Source organism: Natator depressus, chromosome 9 (genome assembly GCF_965152275.1).
Source record: "Natator depressus isolate rNatDep1 chromosome 9, rNatDep2.hap1, whole genome shotgun sequence".
Lineage (NCBI taxonomy): Eukaryota > Metazoa > Chordata > Testudines > Cheloniidae > Natator > Natator depressus.
The window spans coordinates 60367453-60389617 of record NC_134242.1 but is presented as its reverse complement, the minus strand read 5'-3'; the positions used below and the strand labels follow the sequence as shown (position 1 = coordinate 60389617).

At 47.9% G+C, this 22165-nt stretch overlaps 1 protein-coding gene across 5 annotated transcripts in view; it reads right to left on the bottom strand.

Moving 5' to 3' along the window:
- Positions 1-2128: 2128 nt before the first annotated feature.
- The window catches only part of BCORL1 (BCL6 corepressor like 1), a 47022-nt gene continuing 26985 nt past the window's right edge, over positions 2129-22165 (bottom strand). For all 5 annotated transcript variants that reach the window (XM_074964332.1, XM_074964328.1, XM_074964330.1 and 2 more), the window contains 2 exons: positions 19656-19809; positions 2129-3781 (listed from right to left, as the gene is read on the bottom strand). In XM_074964332.1, coding sequence (XP_074820433.1) covers positions 3502-3781; positions 19656-19809 — 434 coding nt within the window. In that variant the 3' untranslated portion in view covers positions 2129-3501. The remainder of the gene's footprint in view (positions 3782-19655; positions 19810-22165) is intronic.

The following is a 22165-nucleotide window of genomic DNA, read 5'->3' as shown; positions in this document are numbered from 1 at the left end:
GGGGTGTCCCTGCAATGCTGGCTTTATGGGCCCTTTATGACAGTGGTCACAGAGCAGTGCTGAATAGCAGCAGCCCCTCAGGAGCCTGGTGGTGTCCACCAGGCCCAATGACTAGGGAACTGGAATAGAGCAGCCCCATGTGTAACCTGGGCCATGGAGCGAGAGCAGCACGCCGGGGCCTGGCCTCTGTGCCAGTCAGGGGCCCATGCCTGGGCACCTACTGCCTCTGCCCCAGAAGGCATTGCAAGGGGCCCAGAGAGCCAGGGCAGAGCAGGTTCAGGCTCCCACTCACACTAGCTTCATGGTGTTTCACATTCACATGCCCTATTCCCCTGTGCTGAGACCCCCTCCCCCCAGACTGCTAGTACCCTCCCCCAGCCCTGAGCATCCCCACCACACTCCCAACCAAGGGGCATTTAACCATTCCATTACCCATAGCATGTGGGCTGCAGGTCCACCGATCATGCGGCAGGGGTAGGCCTGCCTGCCCAGCACTGTTCAGAGCCCTGGTGCCATGCAACATGGCAAACTGGCTTTGGAAGAGCCTCATCCACCCCCCCCCCCCACCCTCCCAAACTGTACATGCACTGGCCCCCCACACAAACCAAGGAGTGACACTTGCCCCCTCCGTGGGAGTGGCTGTGCTGGTGTATTCTGCTCCCAGCGGCTTGGTCCATTGCACTAAGGCCTGGCATCCAGCCTGCACTCTGTCTAGATGGCACCAGTGGTGCCCTCACTAACAGGCAGCCATAGAAGCTGGGCTTAGCTGAACTAAGAGCACTTGTGCTTTCTCTGAGTGGTGCTTGCCATGGGGTGCTAAGGCCCCACCTGCCAGCTTCTTCATGGCCTCTTGAGGGGAGGGCATGGGCAGTATGCACATATCCCTTCCCTCTTCTGTGGGGAAGGACTGCCCCCCCGCACTCTTCCAGGGAACATACATCTCCCCGACTGCCCTGGAACTCTCAGGGTTGCTTTCCAAGCTTGCTGGGGGCGGGGCTGTAGCACAGCCCTATAGACCTTTCCTTCAAGGTGCAGCTAGGAGACTACGTGCAGTGCCCCAGCACCAGGCTCTCTGCTTACAGCATCCCAAGGAGCTGCTAGGAGTGGTACAGCAGCATGGCCTTATCTCCCTGGCACCTGGCCTGACATGCCCTGACTCCCACACAACATCATCATCTACACCTGGGAAAAGGGTATGTGTGTGACACTCCCTGAGCAGCATGCTCCACCCACTGAGCCCTCCCACATGAATACACAGGCTGGGGCAGGAGAAAAGGCCCATCACACCAGTTTCATTCCATTGCCCCTGCTCTCCACCACAGCCTGGGCTCAGTTCTTTCCCCTGCCACCACTTTTCATTAGGCCCTGGAGAGCAGACATGCCTAGGCCAAGGTCCTGGGGCTGGAGATCTATGCCTGGGCCTTCAAACCCTTGGTGGAAGTTCTTTCTTATGCTACTCACTACTGCTGCCCTGGCCTGCGAGCAGGTGCCCAGCAGCTTCTGTACACGTGTGCTGAGGTGGTTACAAAAATTGAGAGGCCAGGCCTAGGCTCCAATGCCGGTACTACTCTGGCCTTAGGAGTAACAGCTCCTCCATGGAATTGGGCTGAAGCACAGCTGAAGATTTAAAACGCTGAGTGAGCGAGAGCCCAGCCTTGCCTTTTTGTGTCATCTCACTGTGCACAGCTGCTGTAGCCATAACCATAGGTGCCCCTCTGCTTGCAGGAAAAGGAGCAGGCTGCACTAAAGCAATTCAGGCTACAGGGGCAGAGTGGTAGAGAGAGCACCCTGCTTTCAGTTGCCTCAGCTGATCCCCAGCCTGGCAGATACAAGGCTCTAGGAGAGCACACTGGAGGAGGATGCTACCCTCAGGCAAGCAAGGGTGCAGGACTGGGTTCTTACTCAGCAGTAACAAGGGGCTGTAGCAGTGGATCTCACAGTGCAGACAGCAGAGAACTCGCAGAGCCCAAGGGGCAGGGTCATTTCTCTCTCTCCACCCCACCAGCACAGGCGTTCTCATCCCAAGAACAGTGCTTTGGCCCCTGCCACTTCCCCCCATGGGTAACGGGACACTACACACACAGCGAGAGAAGAGTCAGGAGGCAGAGGGCCTGATGCAGGTTTTTCTGTACATAAGTGTTTTTTGACACCACAGCCGGTTGTTTATAATAAAACAGAAATCAGAAAGAGCAGCCAGAATACACACCCAAAGGCAATAACCCTCAGCTTAAAAAAGGGAGCTGTCTGGTCCCAGGGAGGGAGAGGCAGACAAGTGGTGGTCGGGGGAGGCTACAACTGCCCCGGCTGGGACGAAACACAACACAAAGAAAAAACCACCCAACACTCCCACTGCAGGGCAGGACAGGGGAGAGCTAGGAAACAGATTGTCCAGTCCTCAGCATCCTTGTTAGCACCTGTACAATAAAACTGTACCATCTACACAGCGGTGCAGCCCTGCTCTCTGCTCCTGCCAGGGGCAGGCACTTGCCCCCTCAGGCCAGCGCTCTGCAGTAGAACTGCTCCTCTGAACAGAAGAAAGGGGCACAGGCAGGGGAGGAGAAAGGGGCCTGTCTGCATGCAGATGCTGCGTCAAGGAGGATGGCCCTCCAGCAGCAGCAGGAGCCCATGAGGATGGGAGGCAGCTGGAGTCTCTGCCTGTGGCTTTGGAGCAGCTCTTGGACTGCAGCTGCCTCTCCAAAGTGGCCCAGAAGAATCCAGAAACAAGCGATGTAAGTGAAATGCATGAGAGCCAGGCGAGCACCTGGGGGAGATTGAACTCTGGGCTGGAGAACAGCTCTCAGTTGGCCTTGCTTTTGGAAAGGAAACAGCCCCAAGAGAAGCTGGTGAGGGAGGGGGCTGCCCACAGACCCTAAAATTTAACCTGGGGACTGTTGTGAGAGCTGGTCCCTTGCTGCTAGGCCGCAGCAGTTCGGTCACTGGACAGCTAGCTACTCATGGGAGAGCAGTGTCCTCTGGGTGCATCCTGGGAGAGGGGCCAGAGGAAGCCCTCTTCACCACAGCCTGGGACTCAAATAATCACAGTGATACAGACTCAGCAGAAACAAAAGAAACATTACAAATTAAATACTAATTAAATAAATACTATGGAAGACATTGCGGGGAGGGCAGCTTTTGAGAGAGAGGCGCGGTTCTATGGGGCGGGGCAGGGCAGAAGCACCCACTGTCCCTCACTTCAGAGCCCATGGTCCTACAGCCAGGAGGCCCAGCTAAGGTAGCCCAGTGGGGCAGGTCCAAGCTTTCCGGCTGAGCTAGAAGGGGACCTGCAGAGAGCTGCATCTGCTGCTGCTCATTAGAAAGGGACCCTGGGAAGTCCTTGGAGACAAGTGGAGTCTCTCCCCAGTCGGAGTTCAGGGGCTGCGAGGAGAGAGCAAAACAGCCAAAGACTCCAGGCCCCGCTGCTGGCATTGAAAAGGCTGCTTCCCATCAGTCCATATTATTGCCTCATGACGCAGTCCGATGCGGGGAGAGCTCCAGCCCCCGTCAGCTGCTCCAGGCCTGGAACTCCACTGCTGAGCCCAGGAGCTGCAGTAGCTCTGGCTCGTAACGCACCAGCTCCACAGTCTCTGCAGGGCCTTGAGGGTGTGGCTCGGGGCTCTCTGGCACCTCCTCCTGGGCCAGCAGCTGGCTCGAGGACACCTGACGCTGGAACTCCGCCTTGGGCAGGGTAGCAATTTCAAAGTGCGGGAAGCGAGCCTGGAATATGCGGGAGGAAAGCTTCAGCCTCTTGAGAACATCAGAGAAGAGAAACCAATTGCAGGGCCTGTGAGAGCAGTGAGAGAGGCACAGGTTAGTGAGGAGGGACCGATTCTACATCCCCCCCCACCAGCACAACAGGAAACAGCCCAGCCACACAGATCCAGCACAAGGTGGGCTATTAGTTGGTGTCTGCTAATCACATGAAAACTGGCTCCTCTGCACCTGTCTAGGACAGAAAGGGAAAAAAGCTGCATAACAAGGGACTTTAATTTGAACAACATATACTGGAGGTCTCATGCTGTCAGGACTAAAATGTCCTTGTAATTTCTAATGTTATAGACAACAATTTTCTACCTCAAAAAGCACTGCAGCTAACACTTGAGAATGCTATGACAGACCTTGACAGAGAGGACCTGATCACTGAACTAAAATGAATGGTAATTTAGGTACAAGTGATCAGGACTTGATCACATTTATAACATGCACGTAGAATAAAGTCCAAATCAGTGCTATATGTAGCTGGTGCTTCAAAAAGGGCCAAGCTCACAAAGCTGAAAACAATTATGAGCCAAATCTGCTGAGAGGAAGAATTTATTCAGAAAAATGTGATTGATCATTAGGAATTGTTTAAGAAAGCTTTATTAGACTCCTAAAAAAAAAAAAAAAAAAAAAAATCAACCATCAAGGAAGAAGGCAGTATTGGTTTAAAAAACAACTTAGAAGTGAAAGCAGCTAAAAAATTTTTTAAAAAATATGTATAATAAATAGAAGACAGGGGAAGCTGATAGTAACAAATATAAATCAGAAGCTAGGAATTGCAGAAAATTGATAAGGGAAGCAAAGACACAAGGAGAAATCTACAGCCAGTAGAGTTAAGGAAAATGAGAGGGAGTTTTAAAAGTATAACAGGAACAAAAAGAATTCTAACAATGGTATGGGTCCATTAACTAGATGAAAATGGAATTATCAGTAATAATGAAGAAAATGCAGAAGTGTTCAATAAATATTTCTTTTCTGTATTTGGCAAAAAACAGATGACAAACATATCATATGATTACACTCTTTCCATTCTGTTTAACATTCTCGCTGGAGGATGTTAAACAGCATCTACTTAAGTTAGACATTTGTAACTCAGTAGGTCTGGATAACTTGCATCCAAGAGTTTTAAAAGAGCTGACTGAGGAGCTCACTGGATTGTTAATGTTAATTTTCAATAAGTCTTGGAACACCAAGGAAGTTCCAGAAGACTGGAAGAAAGCTAATGTTGTGCCAATATTTTAAAAGGGTAAATGGGATGATTCGGCTAATTACAGGCCTGTCAGTCTGACACTAATCCCCATATGATGGAGTGGCTGATATGGGACTTGATTAATAAAGAATTAAAGGAGGATAATATAATTAATGCCATTCAACATGGGTTTGTGGAAAATAGATCCTGTCAAACTAACTTTTTTTTTTTCCTGACAAAATTACAAGTTTGGTAGATAAACGTAATACTGCTGATACTTAGATTTCTGTAAGACATTTGACTTGCTACAGCATGACATTTTGATTAAAAACTAGAAAGCTTAAAATTAACATGGCACACATTAAATGGATTAAAAACTGGCAGATACATGTCAAAATGTAATAGTGAACAGGGAATCATCAAGCGGGGTGTGTTTCTAGTGGTGTCCTGCAGGGATCAGTTCTTGACCCCATGCTATTTCACATTTTTATTAATGACCTGAAATAAACCAAAATCATCACTGAAAGTTTGCAGATGACACAAAAATTGGGGGAGAGGTAAATTATTAACACAACAGAAAGAGAGATCTGGATCGCTTGGTAATCTGTGTGCAAGGAAACAACATGTATTTTAACATGTCTAAATGTAAATGTATACATCTAGGAACAAGGAACGTAGGACATACTTCTAGGATAGGGTCTCCATCTTGCAGAGCAGTAACTCTGAAAAAGATTTGGGGGAGGTGGTGGAGGATAATCTGCTGAACATGAGCTTCCAATGCGACTCTGTGGCCAAAAGAGCTAATGCGATTCTGGGATGCATAAACAGGGGAATCTCAAGTAGGAGTACAGAGGTTATTCTACTTTGTATTTGCCACTGATGTGACTTCTACCAGAATCCTGTGACAAGTTCTAGTGACCACAATTCAAGAGAGATGTGGATAAATTGGAGAGGGTTCAGAGAAGAGCCATGAGAATGATTAAAGGATTAGAAAGCATGCCTCTGAGTGACAGACTCAAGGAGCTCAATCTATTTATCTTAACAAAAAGAAGGTTAAGGAGCGACTTGATTATAGTCTATAAATACCTACATGGGGAACAAATATTTAATAGTAAGCTCTTCAATCTAGCAGCAATAACACAATCCAATGGCTGGAAGTTGAAGCTCTATACATTCAGACTGGAAATAAGGTGTACATTTTTAACAAAGAGGGTAATTAACCATTGGAACAACTTACCAAGAGCCGTTGTGGATTCTCCATGAAGGACCATTTTTAAATCCAGACTGGATGTTTTTCTAGAAGTTCTGCTCTAGGAATTATTTGGGGGCAGTTCTACAGCCTATAGCATACAGTATATCAGACTAGATGATCACAATGGTCCTTTCTGGCCTTAGAATCTATGAGGCTAGGGCCTCCCCTCCAAAGCCACATTGAACTACCCACCCCCCACAATGCCAGGGCTCAAGAATTCAGGCCTGCCCTTGACTCTGTCTTGTCATGGGAGTTGGAGCCCATTACAGAAGGAAGAAGCCATTGGCCAGACTGGCTAGTGAAACTGACACCTTGCTGGGCAAGTGCACTTCATGGCCTAATCTCCACTGGAGCACTCACATGCTGGGCCCCTGTGCTCCCCTCAAGCTTGAACTGATTCCCTCCTGTTCCAGCCCAACTCACGGAGTCAAGGAAGGGGAGGAGCAGTTACCGCCTCTCCCCCACACCATGCACACCTTCTGAATGCCCCCAATTGTCCCCTGCTCATCCTCACACTCCCTCTTCCTGAGATAAATGCCCAAGACATTCCCACTCTGGAAGTTCAGTCACTCCATGCCCTGCATGATCGCAGGGCTTGACATCCCTCCAGACCTCTCTCCCCACAAAGGAACAGGTCTTCCTGCACACCCCCAGGTCCTCAAGCCCCATGTGGAATGACCCTGAGTGACTGGCTTTCATGCACCTGGGACCTGCTGCTTTTGAGTTCTCCCTGCAAAGTAACAGCAGCAGCATGATACCTTAAACAGGCACCACGGCAGCTTCTCTCCCTGCACAGGCTCACCCAAGCTGATTGGCTAGTGTGGGCTGGACCAGGAAGATGCATCTCACAACAAGCTCTGCAAGTCAGCCACCTCAGTTGCTCGTGACCAAGTTGCACAGCAGTGCTCCCTGCCCCCAGCTCCAAGGGCAGATCTAGGACTGTCAGCAAGAGTGTGATGCTAATCTCAGTAACTGATGTGGTCCCTACAGATGCCACATCCCAAACCAGGCAGTGCTTTCAGGATTAAAGCCAACAGCTGCTTTAAAGGGACAGCCCGCTAGGAAAGCGCAGCTCGGTTTGAGCATTTGGTCCCTGCAGAGTTACCTGCAACCTCCCAGATTCCTATAACACACAGGATTTCCAGTCAGTCTCTCTCTGCATTGGTTCCCTTTGTTTGTTTGTTCGTTCACTGAGGCTCCTTGGGAACCCATGAGTAGCCAGGGGCCACATGGCTATGACAGTGAATCTCTCTGGCAAGGGATGGCTGTACCACAGTAGCAGTGGAGCAACCTTAAGCCTCATCAGTTCCTCATGGTACTTTCCCCTTCTAACCACTCTGAGGGTGGCGAGCCAGCCAGGTCCCTCTGAAGCAGGCACTGCCTGAAGTGGATGAGAAGATATAGAGCAGTCATGGAAGACCCAAATAGCTCACGAACCCCTGAAGGTAAATGCTGAGCTGAAAGGATCCCCCATGAAAAGGACCTCTGATGGATATTAAATTGCCCAACATGGCCCCTAAAACCTTGTAGAAGGGTGCAGAGCCTTCTACCAACTACCACCTCCTCCTGCTGGACCCTCAGGGGCAGGTAAGTAGCAGAGCATGATCAATGAAAGACTGCCAACAGCAGCAGCCCGGACATGTGAGGTGTCTGCACAGCCAGAAGATCACTGACCCTGACCCGGTCCTGTCTGTGAACTATTCCCAGGCCAGAAACTAGAATGATAGGGATCCAGGCCTGGAGGACTCCAGATTAATCCAGAGCTGTCTTGTCAAAGTCATAGAGTGTAAGGCCAGAAAGGATCACCTAGTCTGACCTCCTGTATCTAACAAGCCACCAACACCACCCAGCACTCACACACTGAACCCAACAACTGAGATGAGACCAAAGTATCTCAGTCCACAGGAGACTAGACTGTTATGTGCTACAGGTAGAGAACAAGGCACACTGTATCTGAGGCCCCTGCTATGGCAGGGAGATGATTAAGTGAGAGATACCCAGATAATCCAGGCAAGTGACCTGCACCCACACACACTGCAGAGGAAGGCAAAACCCCCCAAAGTCACTGCCAATCTGACCTGGTGGAAAACTCCTTCTCAGCCACCTATGGCAATCAGCTAGACCAGGGGTAAGCAAACTTTTTGGCCTGAGGGCCACATCAGGGTGCAAAACGGTATAGAGGGCCAGGTAGGAAGGCTGTGCCCCCGCAAACAGCCTAGCCCCGGCTCCCTATCTGCCCCCCTCAAAGCCCCCTACCCATCCAACCCCCACAGCTCCTTGTCCCCTGACCGCCCCCTCTCAGGGTCTCCTGTCCCAAACTGCCCCCCTGGGACCCACCCCCATCCAACGCTCCCTGTCCCCTGACTGACCCCCAGCCCCTATTCAACTCCCCCCCCCCCGCCAACAGGCTTCCCCCCAGGACTCCCACGCCCTATCTAACCCCCCTGACCGCCCCAGAACCTCCACCCCGTCCAACCGTCCCCTGCTCCCTGTCCCCTGACTGACCCCCAGGATCCCCCACCCCTAACCGGTCCCTGTTCCCTGACTGACCCCTGGGACTCCGTACCAAACCCCCGCATTGCCGCTCGTGTGTCGCCGCCACCCCTTACCATGCCACTCAAAGCGGCAGGAGCATGCAGTTCTGCTGCCCACGCGGCAGCGTGGCTGTGGGGGAGGGGGGCATAGACGGGGAGGGGCCGGGGACTAGCCTCCCCGGCTAGGAGCTTGGGGCCAGGCAGGAGGGTCCCGCGAGCCAGATGTCGCCTGCAGGCCATAGTTTGCCCACCTCTGAGCTAGACACTGAGCATGTGAGCAAGAACCATCCAGCCAAGCACCTGGGAGAATGCTCAGTGCCACCTCAGAGCACTGGCCCACCCCATCCTATGTCCCATCTCCAGCTGAGGCCATCCCTGATGTTTTAAAGGAAAGAGATTTAAAAAAAACAGATAGAATACATGGGCGGGGAAGAGGGAGAATCCCTTCCTGACCCCTGCAGATGGCAGTCTGAAGCCCTGAAGCATGAACTTTTAGAAACATAAAATAATCTAGAAGAGACCCTCCCCCCCGGGGCTACCAAGCCCATCCCCCACTATCAAAAGCAACCCCATCATACAATCAGACTCAGAAATTTGTCCCACTCTCTCTCAGAACTAATTAAGTTGTTTGCCCTCACAACTTGTACTGGAAGGCTGTTCCTGAACCTCATTACTCGGATGGTTAGAAACCTTCTAACTTCCAGCCCAAAATTCGTTCATGGCCAGTTTATACCCATTTGTTCTTGTGCCAACAGCATCCTTTATCTCAAAGAGCTCTTCTCCCTCCCTGGTATTTACCTTCCTGATGTATTTACAGAGAGCAAACAAATCCCCTTTCAGTCTTCTTAGGGCTAAGCTCAATAAGCCAAGCTCTTCCCATCTCCTCTTGTAAGATAGGCCCTCCATTCCCCTGGTCTTTTCTGCACCTGTTCCAGTCATGGGTGACTGGAATTGTACACAGAATTTCAGTGGCATTAATACTTCCCAGCCCCCACTAGAAATGCCTTGCCTGATACATCCTAGGATCACATTTACCTTTTTTACAGCTGCATCACATTGGTGGCTCATAGTCATCCTGACTGACCCAGTCATCCAAGTCTCTCTCCATCTCTGCCCTTTCCAACTGATGAGCCCCAGCTTGTAGCAGAAATTCTTATTATTAGACCCTAAGTGCATTGAATTTCATCCCATTTCTGTCACTCCAGTCTTCAAGTTTATTCAGATCTTCCTGTATAATGTTCTGATCCTCCTCTGTACTGACGATGCCTCCCACCTTTGTATCATTGGCAAACTACATTAGCACACTCCTGCTTTTTGTGCCAAGTTCGTTAATAAAAACATTGACTAAGACGGTCCCAAGGCTGATCCATGAGGCGCTCCACTAGTAACCTCCCTCCTGTCCGATAATTCACCTTTCACAACAACCTGTTGCCTTCTTCCATTTAGCCAGTTCCTTATCCACCTTACAATGCTTGTACTGATCCCCATTCTCCATAATTTATTTAATAATTTCCCATGTGGTACTGTGCCAAATGATTTACTGAAGCACAAGTATATTAGATCTGCTGCACTTCCCTTCTCTAAAAGAATCAGTTATTGTCTCAAAGAAGGAAGTCAGGTTACCCTGGCATGATCTACCTTTGGTAAATCTATGTTGCATCACATCCAACTCTACCGTTTAACTCCATGAATGTAATTATCCTTTCCTTCACAATTTGTTCTAAAGCCTTGCAAGACTAACGAGTAAGTTATTGCCCAGTTCACTTTCCCCTGTTTCTTAAATAGAGGTACATTGTTAGCTATTCTCCAGTCACATGGTACTACCCCTGAATAGACCAGTGAGGTCATTAATGTCTAGTGATGGCTTCTTGAGTGAGGGCCTGGTCTCATTACCATCAAACTCACTTTAACTGCAAGAAGGCGCTAGCAGCTGGTCTAGCAAAGTGTTCCAGCTAGGTATTAGCAGTTGGTGCTATTTGGAAACTGTCTGCCAGTTGCTTTGAGAGAAGACAGTTACAGCACTGCTTTGTGATAGTGGTCTCTAACACTGCATTGGAACTCAAACAGGACAAAAGCAAGCCTGCAATCAGCATGTGAGTGAAGATCTGGTGGTCTCATGGCCTGCCAGATGTAGCAATAAATGTACACATGCTTGGGACGCTGGAATATCCAGCTATCAGCAGTAGTCCAGCTCTGGTGATGGCAAGAGAACACTTGGCACTTCTGTCATTCCCAGGCACAGGCTTCAGTAACTTACACTTATGGGGAGTACACAAAAATCCTGAGAAATTCCATCAACTGCACTGTGTTGGGTGAAGGTCCAAGTTGCACTCATAAACACTCTGAAGTCAGGGAAGGTCAAAGTTCGCACTGAGCCCACCTCAGTCACTGCTCAGCTTTCAAGGCTGTCAGAACAGCTGTATGATATACTATTTCTTCAATAATGCAGTATGTGCATGTCTTTAAGCCTCTATCATAATGCCTTATTACATGAGGGCTGGCATCCTCTGACTTCTGGCTGCTGTCTAGCCTTAATGAGCCCTGTGTTTTCTGATGGAATTTCCTAGGTCTATAAAAAGGAAGAAAGGATGCTCCCATGAACCTTGCGAAATCCACTGTGGGAGCTCATTCTCCTGCAGCCCTTAAGAACTATCCTTACAAGATAGGCGGGGACCGAGGAGACCCAGTTCTCCTCTTGTTCCAAAGAGGAAAGTCAGTCTGGAATTCACTGGGCTCCTCCTCAGTAAACCTACTCCAGGTGGTATTTTGAAGCTGCACAGGGACATATCCAGGAAGGTCTCAGGCCCAGTCTTTGGTACAAGTTGCTGGCCTAACACACAGACTTGATTTGAGATGGGGAAATCAGTGGCAGCTAGAAGGAAGGCCAAACCAGGCACCATTCAGCTTCTATCTTATTTTGAAATAAAGCATCCAATGCAGAAGTCTTCCTGAACTGTGGTCTCTTTGTCAGATATAGGGTTATGTGCATAAAAACTGTGTGTCAAATTATTTGCAGCACATAATGACCTATGTGTATACCACAGCATGTGGTGAAAAGACTTCAATGTAAGCTCTTTGGGACTTGTCATGCTGTGTTCTTGTGTAACAGCTAGCACATAAGGGCAGTCTCTGGGCAAGAGCAAACAATGTAGATGCCAAAAACTTCACCAGCTGAATTGTACTGGTTGCTCCTTCACAGCTGCCAGAGACCTCCCTCCTCCAAATGTAGTGTGATGTCCAAGTGCCACATTCACAACAGCTGCGGTCCTCCACAGCGAAGTATAGTCATACACTGCATATACAAACAATACATGTACTGGGCTGTACTGTGTCCACGTGGATCTGAGAAACTCTGCCAGGACTGGACAAGCGGGGTGGGAATGCGGACCAGGTACCAAAGGAGAGCTGGGGTGGTGCCCCTCCCAGTTTTTGTTATGATGCATCAAGAAAAGCTGAAGTGTCCATTGCCGCCCACCAGAGTTTTTATTTCTACTTCATTTTAAGCATGAGAAATTCAGATCCTGTCTAGACTGATGGGCTGAAGAACTAGTGCAATGGTGAAATCACAAGAGTCAAGAGAGTAAAAGCTGAGCAATTAAGGGAAAGGAGTTTTTACATCTTGTAACAAAAATTGTACTATAACTAAATCGGTTTAGAAACTGGTTTAGTTTAACTGGTGCCAAGCCCCTCATGTGGGCACTAAGCTAAAGTCAGTTTCAGGCCTCTCAAATCTATTTCAGAGCATCTATACTTGGGGGCTGCACCACTCAACTACGTCAGGGCCTAACTGATTTAATTAAACAGTACAATGTGTGTGTGTAAACAAGGCTTAAGGCAAAAAACTAGTGAAAAAACCTTCACGTTCCAGCCCTTCTTTTATAAGTCAAAGAAACAAAAACAATGCAGCAGGATAAACCCAATTTTTTAAACACTCTTTTGCATGGTCACTGCCAGTTAAAGCATGCAAGAAAAACGAGGGGCGATTGTTATGAAGATCTGCATTGTTTTATTTTGGCATCACGACTGGGTGAAGCTCAGAATAGGGCAGTCTGAGGACATACCACCACTTATTTCCACCTCCTCTCTGTCCTCTGCAAACTGGCACTGGACACATTTCCCTGTCAAAATTACTTACACTGGAGCCTTTCAGTTTTTGCAATTGAAAGTTAAACACTAAACACTGCCACTTGAAATGTCTGTCTGCTATAACAGTAACCCACTTAGTGATGAGCAATGCTAAGGGCTTTTGAGTTTCTGGCTATCAATCCTATCCATGAGCACATGTCCATTTAGACAGTAGGAATATGTAAATGGGGAAACATTCACATTTTTCCAGTAAGCAGGGACTGAAAGAGGAGTGATCATTTTTATGTTGCCTTTTTGTTTGTTTGTTTTTTTGCAGTTTAAGCAAAATATTATAGTCCTATCAATAGCAGTCATGAAGAGTTTGAAAGAAAAGTCCTTTTCACATCAAAAGCTAAGGTTTGCAAGTCAAGGTGCATGCCATGAACTCAGTCAGGAAAATCCACCTATTGACACATCACCGTACTCCAGAATCTCAGCTGAAGAATATTTCTAAGAGTGCATTTATGCTAGAACATAAAAACGGCCATACTTGGTCTGACTAATGCTCCATAGAACCAAGTATCCTATCCCTGACAGTGGCTAATGCCAGATGCTTCAGAGGAAATGAACAGAACAGGACAATTGAGTGATCCACCACCTGTTGTCCAGTCCCACCTTCTAGCAGTTGGAGGTTTAGAGACACCCGGAGCATGGGGTTGGGTTCGTAACTATCTCGGCTAATAGCCATTGATGGACCTATCCTCTATGAACTCATCTAATTCTTTGTGAACCCAGTTATAGGTTTGGCCTTCACAACGTCCCATGGCAATGAGTTCCACAGGTTAACTATGCATTACATTTTAATCCTGCTGCTTATTCATTTCATTGGGTGAACCCTAGATTCGTGTGTGATGTGAAGAGGTAAACAACACTCTTATTCACTTTCTCCACAGCATTCATGATTGTATAGACCTTTATCAAATCCCCCCCACCCCAGTCATCTCTTTTCCAAGCTGAACAATTCCAGTCTTTTTAATCTCTCCACCTATGGAAGCTGTTCCATACCCCAATCATTTTTGTTGCCTTCTCTATACCTTTTCCAATTCTAATGTGTCTTTTTTGAGATGGGGCAACCACATCTGCATGCAATATTCAAGATGTGGGTGTACGATGGCCTTATATAGTGGCATTATGATATTTTCTGTTTTATTATCTAAACCTTTCCTAATAGTTCCTGACCCCGTTAGCTTTTCTGACTGCCGCTGCACATTGAGCGGATGTTTTCAGAGAACTACCCATAGTGACTCCTTCTTGAGTGCTAATTAGCTAAACAGCTAATTTGGACCCCATATTTTATATGTATAGTTGGGATTGTGTTTTCCAATGTGCATTACTTTGCACTTATCAACATTGAACTTCATCTGCCATTTTGTTTCCCAGTCACCCAGTTTTGTGAGACTCCCATGTAACTCTGCACTCTCAACTTTGGTCTCAACTATCTTGAGTAATTTTGTATTGTCTGCAAATTTTGACACCTCACTGTTCACCCCCTTTTTACAGATCATTTCTGAATACATTGAGCAGCACAGGTCCCAGTACAGATCCTTGAGGGAGCCTGCTATTTCCATTTCTCCATTGTGAAAACTGACCATTTATTCCTACCCTTTGTTTCCTATCTTTTAAGCAGTTACTGATCCAGGAGAAAGAAAAGGAGTACTTGTGACACCTTAGAGACTACCAAATTTATTAGAGTATAAGCTTTCGTGAGCTACAGCTCACTTCTAGTCTCTAAGGTGCCATAGGTACTCCTTTTCTTTTTGCGGATACAGACTAACACGGGCTGCTACTCTGAAACCTGATCCAGGAGAGAATCTTCCCTTTTATCCCATGACTGCTTAGTTTGTTTAAGAGCCTTTGGTGAGGGACCTTGTCAAAGACTTTCTGAAAGTCCAAGGGCACTGTATCCATTGGATCATACTTGTCCACATGCTTGTTGACTTCCTCAAAGAATTTTAATAGATTAGTGAGGTGTGATTTCCCTTTCCAAAAGCCTTGTTGACTCTTCCCCAGCATCTCGTGTTCATCTATGGGTTTGATCATTCTGTTCCTTACTATAGTTTCAACCACTTTTACAGGCTAGTAAGACTACCTTTAGTACCAGGCATTGCCAGGATTGCCTCTGGAGCCTTTTTTAAAAAATCAGCGTTGCATTAGTTACCCTCCTGTCATCTGGCACAAAGGCTGATTTAAGCCATAAATTACATACCACAGCTAGTAGTTCTGCGATTTCGTATTTGAGTTCCTTCACAACTCTTGGATGAATACCATCTGGTCCTGGTGACTTATTTCTGTTTATCAGTTTGTTCCAAAACCTCCTCTACTGACACCTCAATCTGGGACAGTTCCTTAGATTTATCACCTAAAAAGAATGTTTCATGCGTAGGGGTCTCCCGCATATCCTCTTCAGTGAAGACCGATGCAAAGAATTCATTTAGCTTCTGAACAACAGCCTTGTCTTCCTTGAGTGCTCTTTTAGCACCCCGACCATCCAGCGGCCCCACTGTTTGGCAGGCTTCCTCCTTTTGATGTACTTAATTTCTTTATTGCTATTAGTTTGTGTGTCCTTAGCTGGTTGCTCTTTGAAGTCTTTCTTGGCCTGCTTTATTATACTTTTACACTTGATTGCAAGAGTTTATGCTCCTTTCCATTTTCCTCAGTAGGATCTGACTTCCAGTTTTTAAAGGATGTCTTTTTGCCTCTAACTGCCTCTTTTACTCTGCTGTTTAGCCATGGAAGCTGGAGGTGCAATACCCAGCTTGTGTAGATGAATATGCGCTAGCTCTTATTGAGGTAGTGAGCTAAAAATAGCAGAGTAGCCACGGCGGCAGGGGCAGCTGCTCAGGCTAGCACCCCAGAGTACAATCCCATACATCCTAAGTACGTATTCAGGTGGTTAGCCTAAGCTGCTAGAGCTATACTGTTAGCACGTTTATCTACCCAAGCTGGGAACTACACCTCCAGCTGTAGCATGGACGTACACTTAGCGGTTGGAATGGTTCGTTCATCTGAAGGGGAAATTAGCACTGAAGCCCAACATAACGGTAGTGTTCATATTAACTCACTTACTACTGATCGTTTTAACTGCAAAAAACGATTACTTACTTTCTCGTAACTGTTGTTCTTCGAGATGTGTTGTTCACATCCATTCCACATTAGGTGTGCGTGCGCTGCGTGCACGAGCATCAGAAACTTTTTCCCTTAGCGGCTCCCGTCGGTCTGGTGGGGCCCCCCCGAGTGGCACCGCTGTGCCGTGCATATACCCCTGCCGGCCCGACCCCCTCCAGTTCCTTGTTGCCGACGACTCCGACAGAGAGGTAGGAGGGTGGGTGGTGGAATGGAAGTGAACAACACATCTCGAAGAACAACAGTTATGAGAAAGTGCTTGTTCACGTCCATTCCACATTAGGTGAATTACAAGCTTACCTCTAGAGGAGGGTAGGAGTCACGGAACAACTGCTCGGAGGACTGCTCTGCCAACTGCTGCGTCCTCTCTAGCCTGCTGGTTGACCGCATAGTGGGTCGTGAAGGTGTACACCGAGGACCAGGTGGCTGGTCTACAGATCTCCTGGATCGGGACCTGTGACAGGAACGCCATGGAAGTCGCCTGCGCCCTGGTCGAGTGGGCCGTGACCATTGGGGCCGGAACACCTGCGAGCTCATAGCATGCCCGGATGCAGCTTGTAATCCAAGATGAAATCCGCTGCGCCGACACTGGGAGGCCTTTTATCCTCTTGGCTACAGCCACAAATAGCTATGTGGATTTGCGAAAGGGCTTGGTGCGCTCCAAATAGAACGCCAGCGCTCAACACACATCCAGGGCTCCAGGCCCGGCAGCTGCAATGCAGCCTCCATCAACAGTTGCTTTAGGCGAACGTCTCTCTCTTTCCTTGTCCTTGACTTAAACGCCTTGCAAATCTTACACCTTTCAGTTTGATGTCCGTCCCCCAGGCTACGTAGACACGAGTCGTGGGGTGTCACTAACTGGCATAGGTTTGCGGCACGTGGTGCAAGCCTTGAAGCCGTGGGCCCGGGGCAGGTGCTGGAGGCCTCCAAGCACCTAATGACTTAAGTGTCCACAGTCTGTATGTAAACTAACTGATAACAGCTACTCTAAAGGCTAAGGGACTGCTTTTCTATGGGGTGAGGGGGGGGAGGTTGTTCCAATGCCGCCATGGATGGTAAGAAGGAACTGGAGGGGGTCGGGCCGGCAGGGGTATATATGCACGGCGCAGTGGTGCCACTTGGAGAGCCCCGCCGGGAGCCGCTAAGGGAAAAAGTTTCCAACGCTCATTCACGTAGCGCGCGCACACACCTAATGTGGAATGGATGTGAACAGGCACTCGAAGAAGAAGAACTGTACTTATCCTACAGTTTGAAGCAATCTCCCAGGTGCCAAGTGGCCCAATTGTCCTCTCCTCAGCTGCCCCTGCGTACGTATAGGGTGCAGCTACATGGTGTCAACACAAAAAATCCGTGGCATATTGAAAAGAATCCATGGCCCACGCAGGAGAATTCAGGTTCAGTTTGCCATGACAGATGCCTTGATTCTAAGAGAAGCATAGTTTCAGCCATAACTAGGGAGCCTTGACTGAGCCCCGTGTTAACACTTTTTGTGTTCAGAGTGCTTTACATACATCAGCTAAGCCTCAACCCCTCACCCACACAGTGAAGTGGGCACTGGCCCCATTTCACAGATGGAGAAAACAAAGATGAACACTCAAAATTACAGCTGCGGAAAATTTTTCAGAGAAATAGATTTGCCAAAAGCCTCAGTAGTTTTGGTAGTCTCAAAACTCTCCCTGAATTTGACACAAATTCATTAAATAGTTTTGGCCAGAAATACTTTTCAGGTTAGATTCACAAACTGGTAAGTGTGGGTCTGTCCCCACCATGACCTGAAATTTGTTTTTGATTTTTCAGGGTTGCCAATGAACTGAAACCCCCCACTTAATTGCCCCACTCAACTCAAGGCTTTGTTTATGCTAGGATGCTTCCCCGCATTGCTACAACTGGCACAGCTCAACTTGTGGGGGTGCTAGTGTAGACAGGGCATGGGGGTGTTTAAGTACTGTGTCGCTTAGACTTGAGCAGAATCAGATGACATACATGATGATTAAAAAACCCGGCAGCATCCCAGATGCGAGTCTACACAAGCTGCTGCTGTTACTGCCACTCTTGGAGCTGAACAGAAGCAAGTGCAGCTACGGAGGGAAAAACGAAGACAGGTTTCCTAGGGTATGAAGAGCTCAGGTTCCTGAGTATGGCAAGCCAAGAGTAACTAATTCCCAGCAAATGCATCTACCACTGCCATACTGTCCCACAGGGATATCCCTGCATGTCTTCCACTGGTAATGTGCTTATGCCAGAAAGATTGAAGATTGATAGGCCTTGTGATTTTATCCTAGCTAATGTAACTGTAGATGTCACTCATATACATGCATTTACTCTAGCTATGAAATGTATCCATCTGTTTGCCTCAATGTCCTGCAGCAAAGAGTTCATCAGGGAACTCATATTGCATCCTAAGTAGTTCTTAAAAGCACTTCACTTCGAAAAAGATTATTTCTTAAGTATTTTGAAATGACATGTCTTTTAATCCAGTGACTCCTGTGCTTGTTTTATGGAAAAGGGTAAATAAGAATAACTTTAAATTTGTAAAATGTATCCCAAAAGATCTCCACCCAATTCTTTACAACACTGAAACACACCCACCTCTGGGGCAGGAAGTCAGAGCTGTAAAAGTGTTCAGCAATACTAAACAAGAGTTTAGGACAGGAAGTTCACAAACAAATGAACTACAGAAACTGTTGCTCTCATCTGCATTTTTCATTCTTTTATAGGCCTCTGTCTGAGCTCCTTCCTAAACCACATAGCCTGGGGCGTTTTATTCTCTTCTTGAATGGTATTCCCCCCATGTCTCACAACTCTGCTCTTGTCTGGACCTTTCACACCTCTGTGCTATTCTCCACCCAAAAGTTCAGGATTTCTGACCTCTTATTTTTGTCTTTTTATTTGGGGTTTGTAAGGCTTGCGTCCTCCCTTCCATTCCTGAATGGAACAATGGTCCATATTCTATGCCTTTATGAGACAACTCTGTGCAATGGGTAGTGCACCAAAATGGGAACCAAGAGACTTGAGTACTATTCCTGACTCTGTTACTGACTTGTTGTGTAACCTTGGGGAACTTGCAACCTCTCCATGCTGCCACCGCCCAACTGTCACATAATGATAATGTTTGCAGTGGTGCTAAAGCTGTGTTGGTCCCAGGATATGAGCGACAAGGTGGGTGAGGTAATATCCGTTAATGGACCAACTTCTGTTGGAGAGAGAGAGAAGCTTTTGAGCTACACAAAGCTCTTCCTCAGGTCAGAAGAAGAAGAGTTTTGTGTAAGTTCAAAAACTTGTCTCTCTCACCAACAGAAGTTGGTCAGATCAGGATAAGGACATTTCGCCCATCTTGGCAAAGTGCTTTGAGACCTACCAATGGAATATGCAAGGTACGTGCAAAGCATTAACATTCTCTATTGGGATTCTACAGAGCCTGTTACCTTGGTGAGCAATCGCCGAAGGCTCTCGAAAGCGCTCAAGCAGGCATCATCTGTTGCTCAGTATAGAGACAGCCCATGTACTCTGCATATTGCTCTTCCCCCTTCTGAGGGCAGCCTGGGGCCTACTTCCACTCTCAGCTAACCCTGAGGACTCATGTTCTCTGTTCCTGCTTCCACTTCTCAATACGCTCACTGGTTGCCCAAATTTGCTCTGCCCAGGATTTGCTATGCAAAGAGGAAGTAATACTCACCCACGTGAGACCGACACCTGGAGGTTATAGCAAGGAAGCAGGGGCTTGTCTGAGAACTCAAACATGAAGCTGTCTGATTCTTGCTCCTCTTCCTCCTGATCAGAGCTTCCTGGAGGGTTGAGCAGAAGGTCGCACCCAATCCCATCCTTCCCCTCTGAAACAAGCAAAATTAGGTGTTGGCATCTCCCATACTTTCACTCTTGCGGTGTACAGTGTTTCCCTAGGAACTGGGGAGGAGATGGAGGGAGGGACAGAAACTGTTCTTGCACCAAGAGTGAAGCTCAGAGTCCCTGGGCAGGAATCTGGGCTTGGTATCTTACTGCACATTTCTGCTCCCAGCCCACTCGGGACACTACAGGTGGTGTTCCAGGTCTCCAAAGAAGGGGTTTCACCTGCTAGATTGTGATCTGTGTCACAAAGGTACCATCAGAGAAATGAAACCTGCACTGCTGGCTGCAAACTCTGCTGGAGGAATCCCAGTACACAGCTGCCCACTGCCCTGAATAGCCACTGCTAGAAGCCAGGCTTCAATTGGACGTATTTTTACTTTAGTGCCCATGTATGTGCATCACAAGCCACCAGATCAATGTGACATGACCGAGAAGCCAGTCTAGGGAAAGTACGGGGTACATGTGGCTCAGAACTGCAGCTCACGATTGAGTGTTACTAGCAAAGGGGCATGTGGAGGAAACTGGCACGTCTGCCCAAACTGCCCAGCTCTACCCAGTGCCACTAACGTCTCACCTGCACGAGTACAAAATACCACAACAAATTCAGAAACAAAACCCAGTAGAGTCTCACACTTCCCATCCACCCCAGCATCTCCCACTGGAAGGGCTCAGCCCCAGGGATTGTCCAGCAATTCCCTGCCCTGCTCTGAATCAAATGGTAGACTTGGGAGTACCAGCTGAGTCCCTCCTAGAGCTCCTGCTCTCGTCCCTCCCTGCAATGCTGACTCGGGACTGTTCGATCGATAACATCTTTCCTGAGCCCATGCCCTCCAGCTGCTAATAGACCAGTGCCACCAGATTCTGCCTGAGCCTCTGGCCCAGTCCCATGGCTCAAGCTGGAGCACTGCAGTGGGCTGTGTGCACCAGACAGCTAGTTACTCAGCAGGTCAAGTTGTGGTGGTGACTCTGTCCTGTGGCTCAGGAAAAGCTGGGAAAAGTTACTGTCCTTACAGTAACTATGACTCTTTGAGACGTTTTACCTCCACAGATCCCATTCTGGGCCCTATGCACATGAGATATAGCTCTTTTTGCCAGCAGTATCTGTTGGGGCCACTCATGCCCCTGCATGTCCTCAAGCCCCTCACCTGAGGACATAAAGGGCTCAGTGGCCCCAACCTCCACTCTGTTCTTTCACCAATACAGAAAACCCAAGGCAAAGAGACTCCACAGTCAGGGGAAGGGAGCGTGGATGGTGGGATCTGTGTAGACAAAGGATCCCAAAGAAACAGTTATTGTAAGGTAAGTAACCATTCTTTCTTCTTTGAGTATTTGCCCACACTGATCCCACTTTAGGTGTCTGGCAGATGGGTGCCAGGAGTCCTATTTGAATAAGATCTGTAAGAATGCCCTGCCAAACTGTGTATCAGATCTAAAGGCTGACACTAAAGAATAGCAGCTTATAAAGGAACGTATGGAGATCCAAGGAGCTGCTCTACAGATTTTGGAGTACAGAGATGCCTCTTAAAAGGGCTGAGGAGGTTGCCTGAACTCTTTATTCAGTTCACTAGAAATTCTAATGCAGTCTGACATCCATTTTGAGAGCGTGTGTGTCAGAACAGCCAGTCTTCTGGACTTAAATCACCAGAAGACAAATTGCCTGGGTGTTCTGTGCGATGGTTTTGTCTTCTTGAGGTAATATAAGATAGCACTTAAAACGTTGAAGCATCTGCAGGGGATGAGTGAGGTCTTGGAAAGAACACTCGTAAGAGAATAAACCGATTAAAGTGAAAGACCGAGAACATTTGAGGCAGAAATTTAGACTGAGAATGGGGAGTAACTGTCCGTATGGAAGGTGGTCCTACCATCAGTGCTTGGATTTTCTTGGTTTGCGAGTAGAGCACCAATCTAAGAATGTTGTCTTAATAGACAAAACACAAAGAACAGAACGATGTAGGTTGAAACGGAGGCTCTGAGATAGGAGGACTACATGTATGTCTAAGGGGGGAGGGGGGAATCCTTAACACACAGAACAGCCCCTACCAAAATTTGGTTACTGGAGAACCGGGGGGAGGAGGGGCGGGGGAAGTGCATCCTTGTAGTATTGGAGATATTGCTGCTAAGTGAACTTAACAGAACTTCTGGAGAAACCTGAAAGCTTCAATGACAGACAGGTAATCTAGGAGGAGAGGAACAGACACACCCACAGGAGAAAAGTTAGGGTGGAAAGCCCATACTGAAAACGTTTCCATTTGGCCCCATAAGCCTTGAAGGATTTTGGCTCTGAATGAGAATGTTCTGTACCTCTGCTGAGCAACATCTATCTTCAAGCTCAGGCAGAGA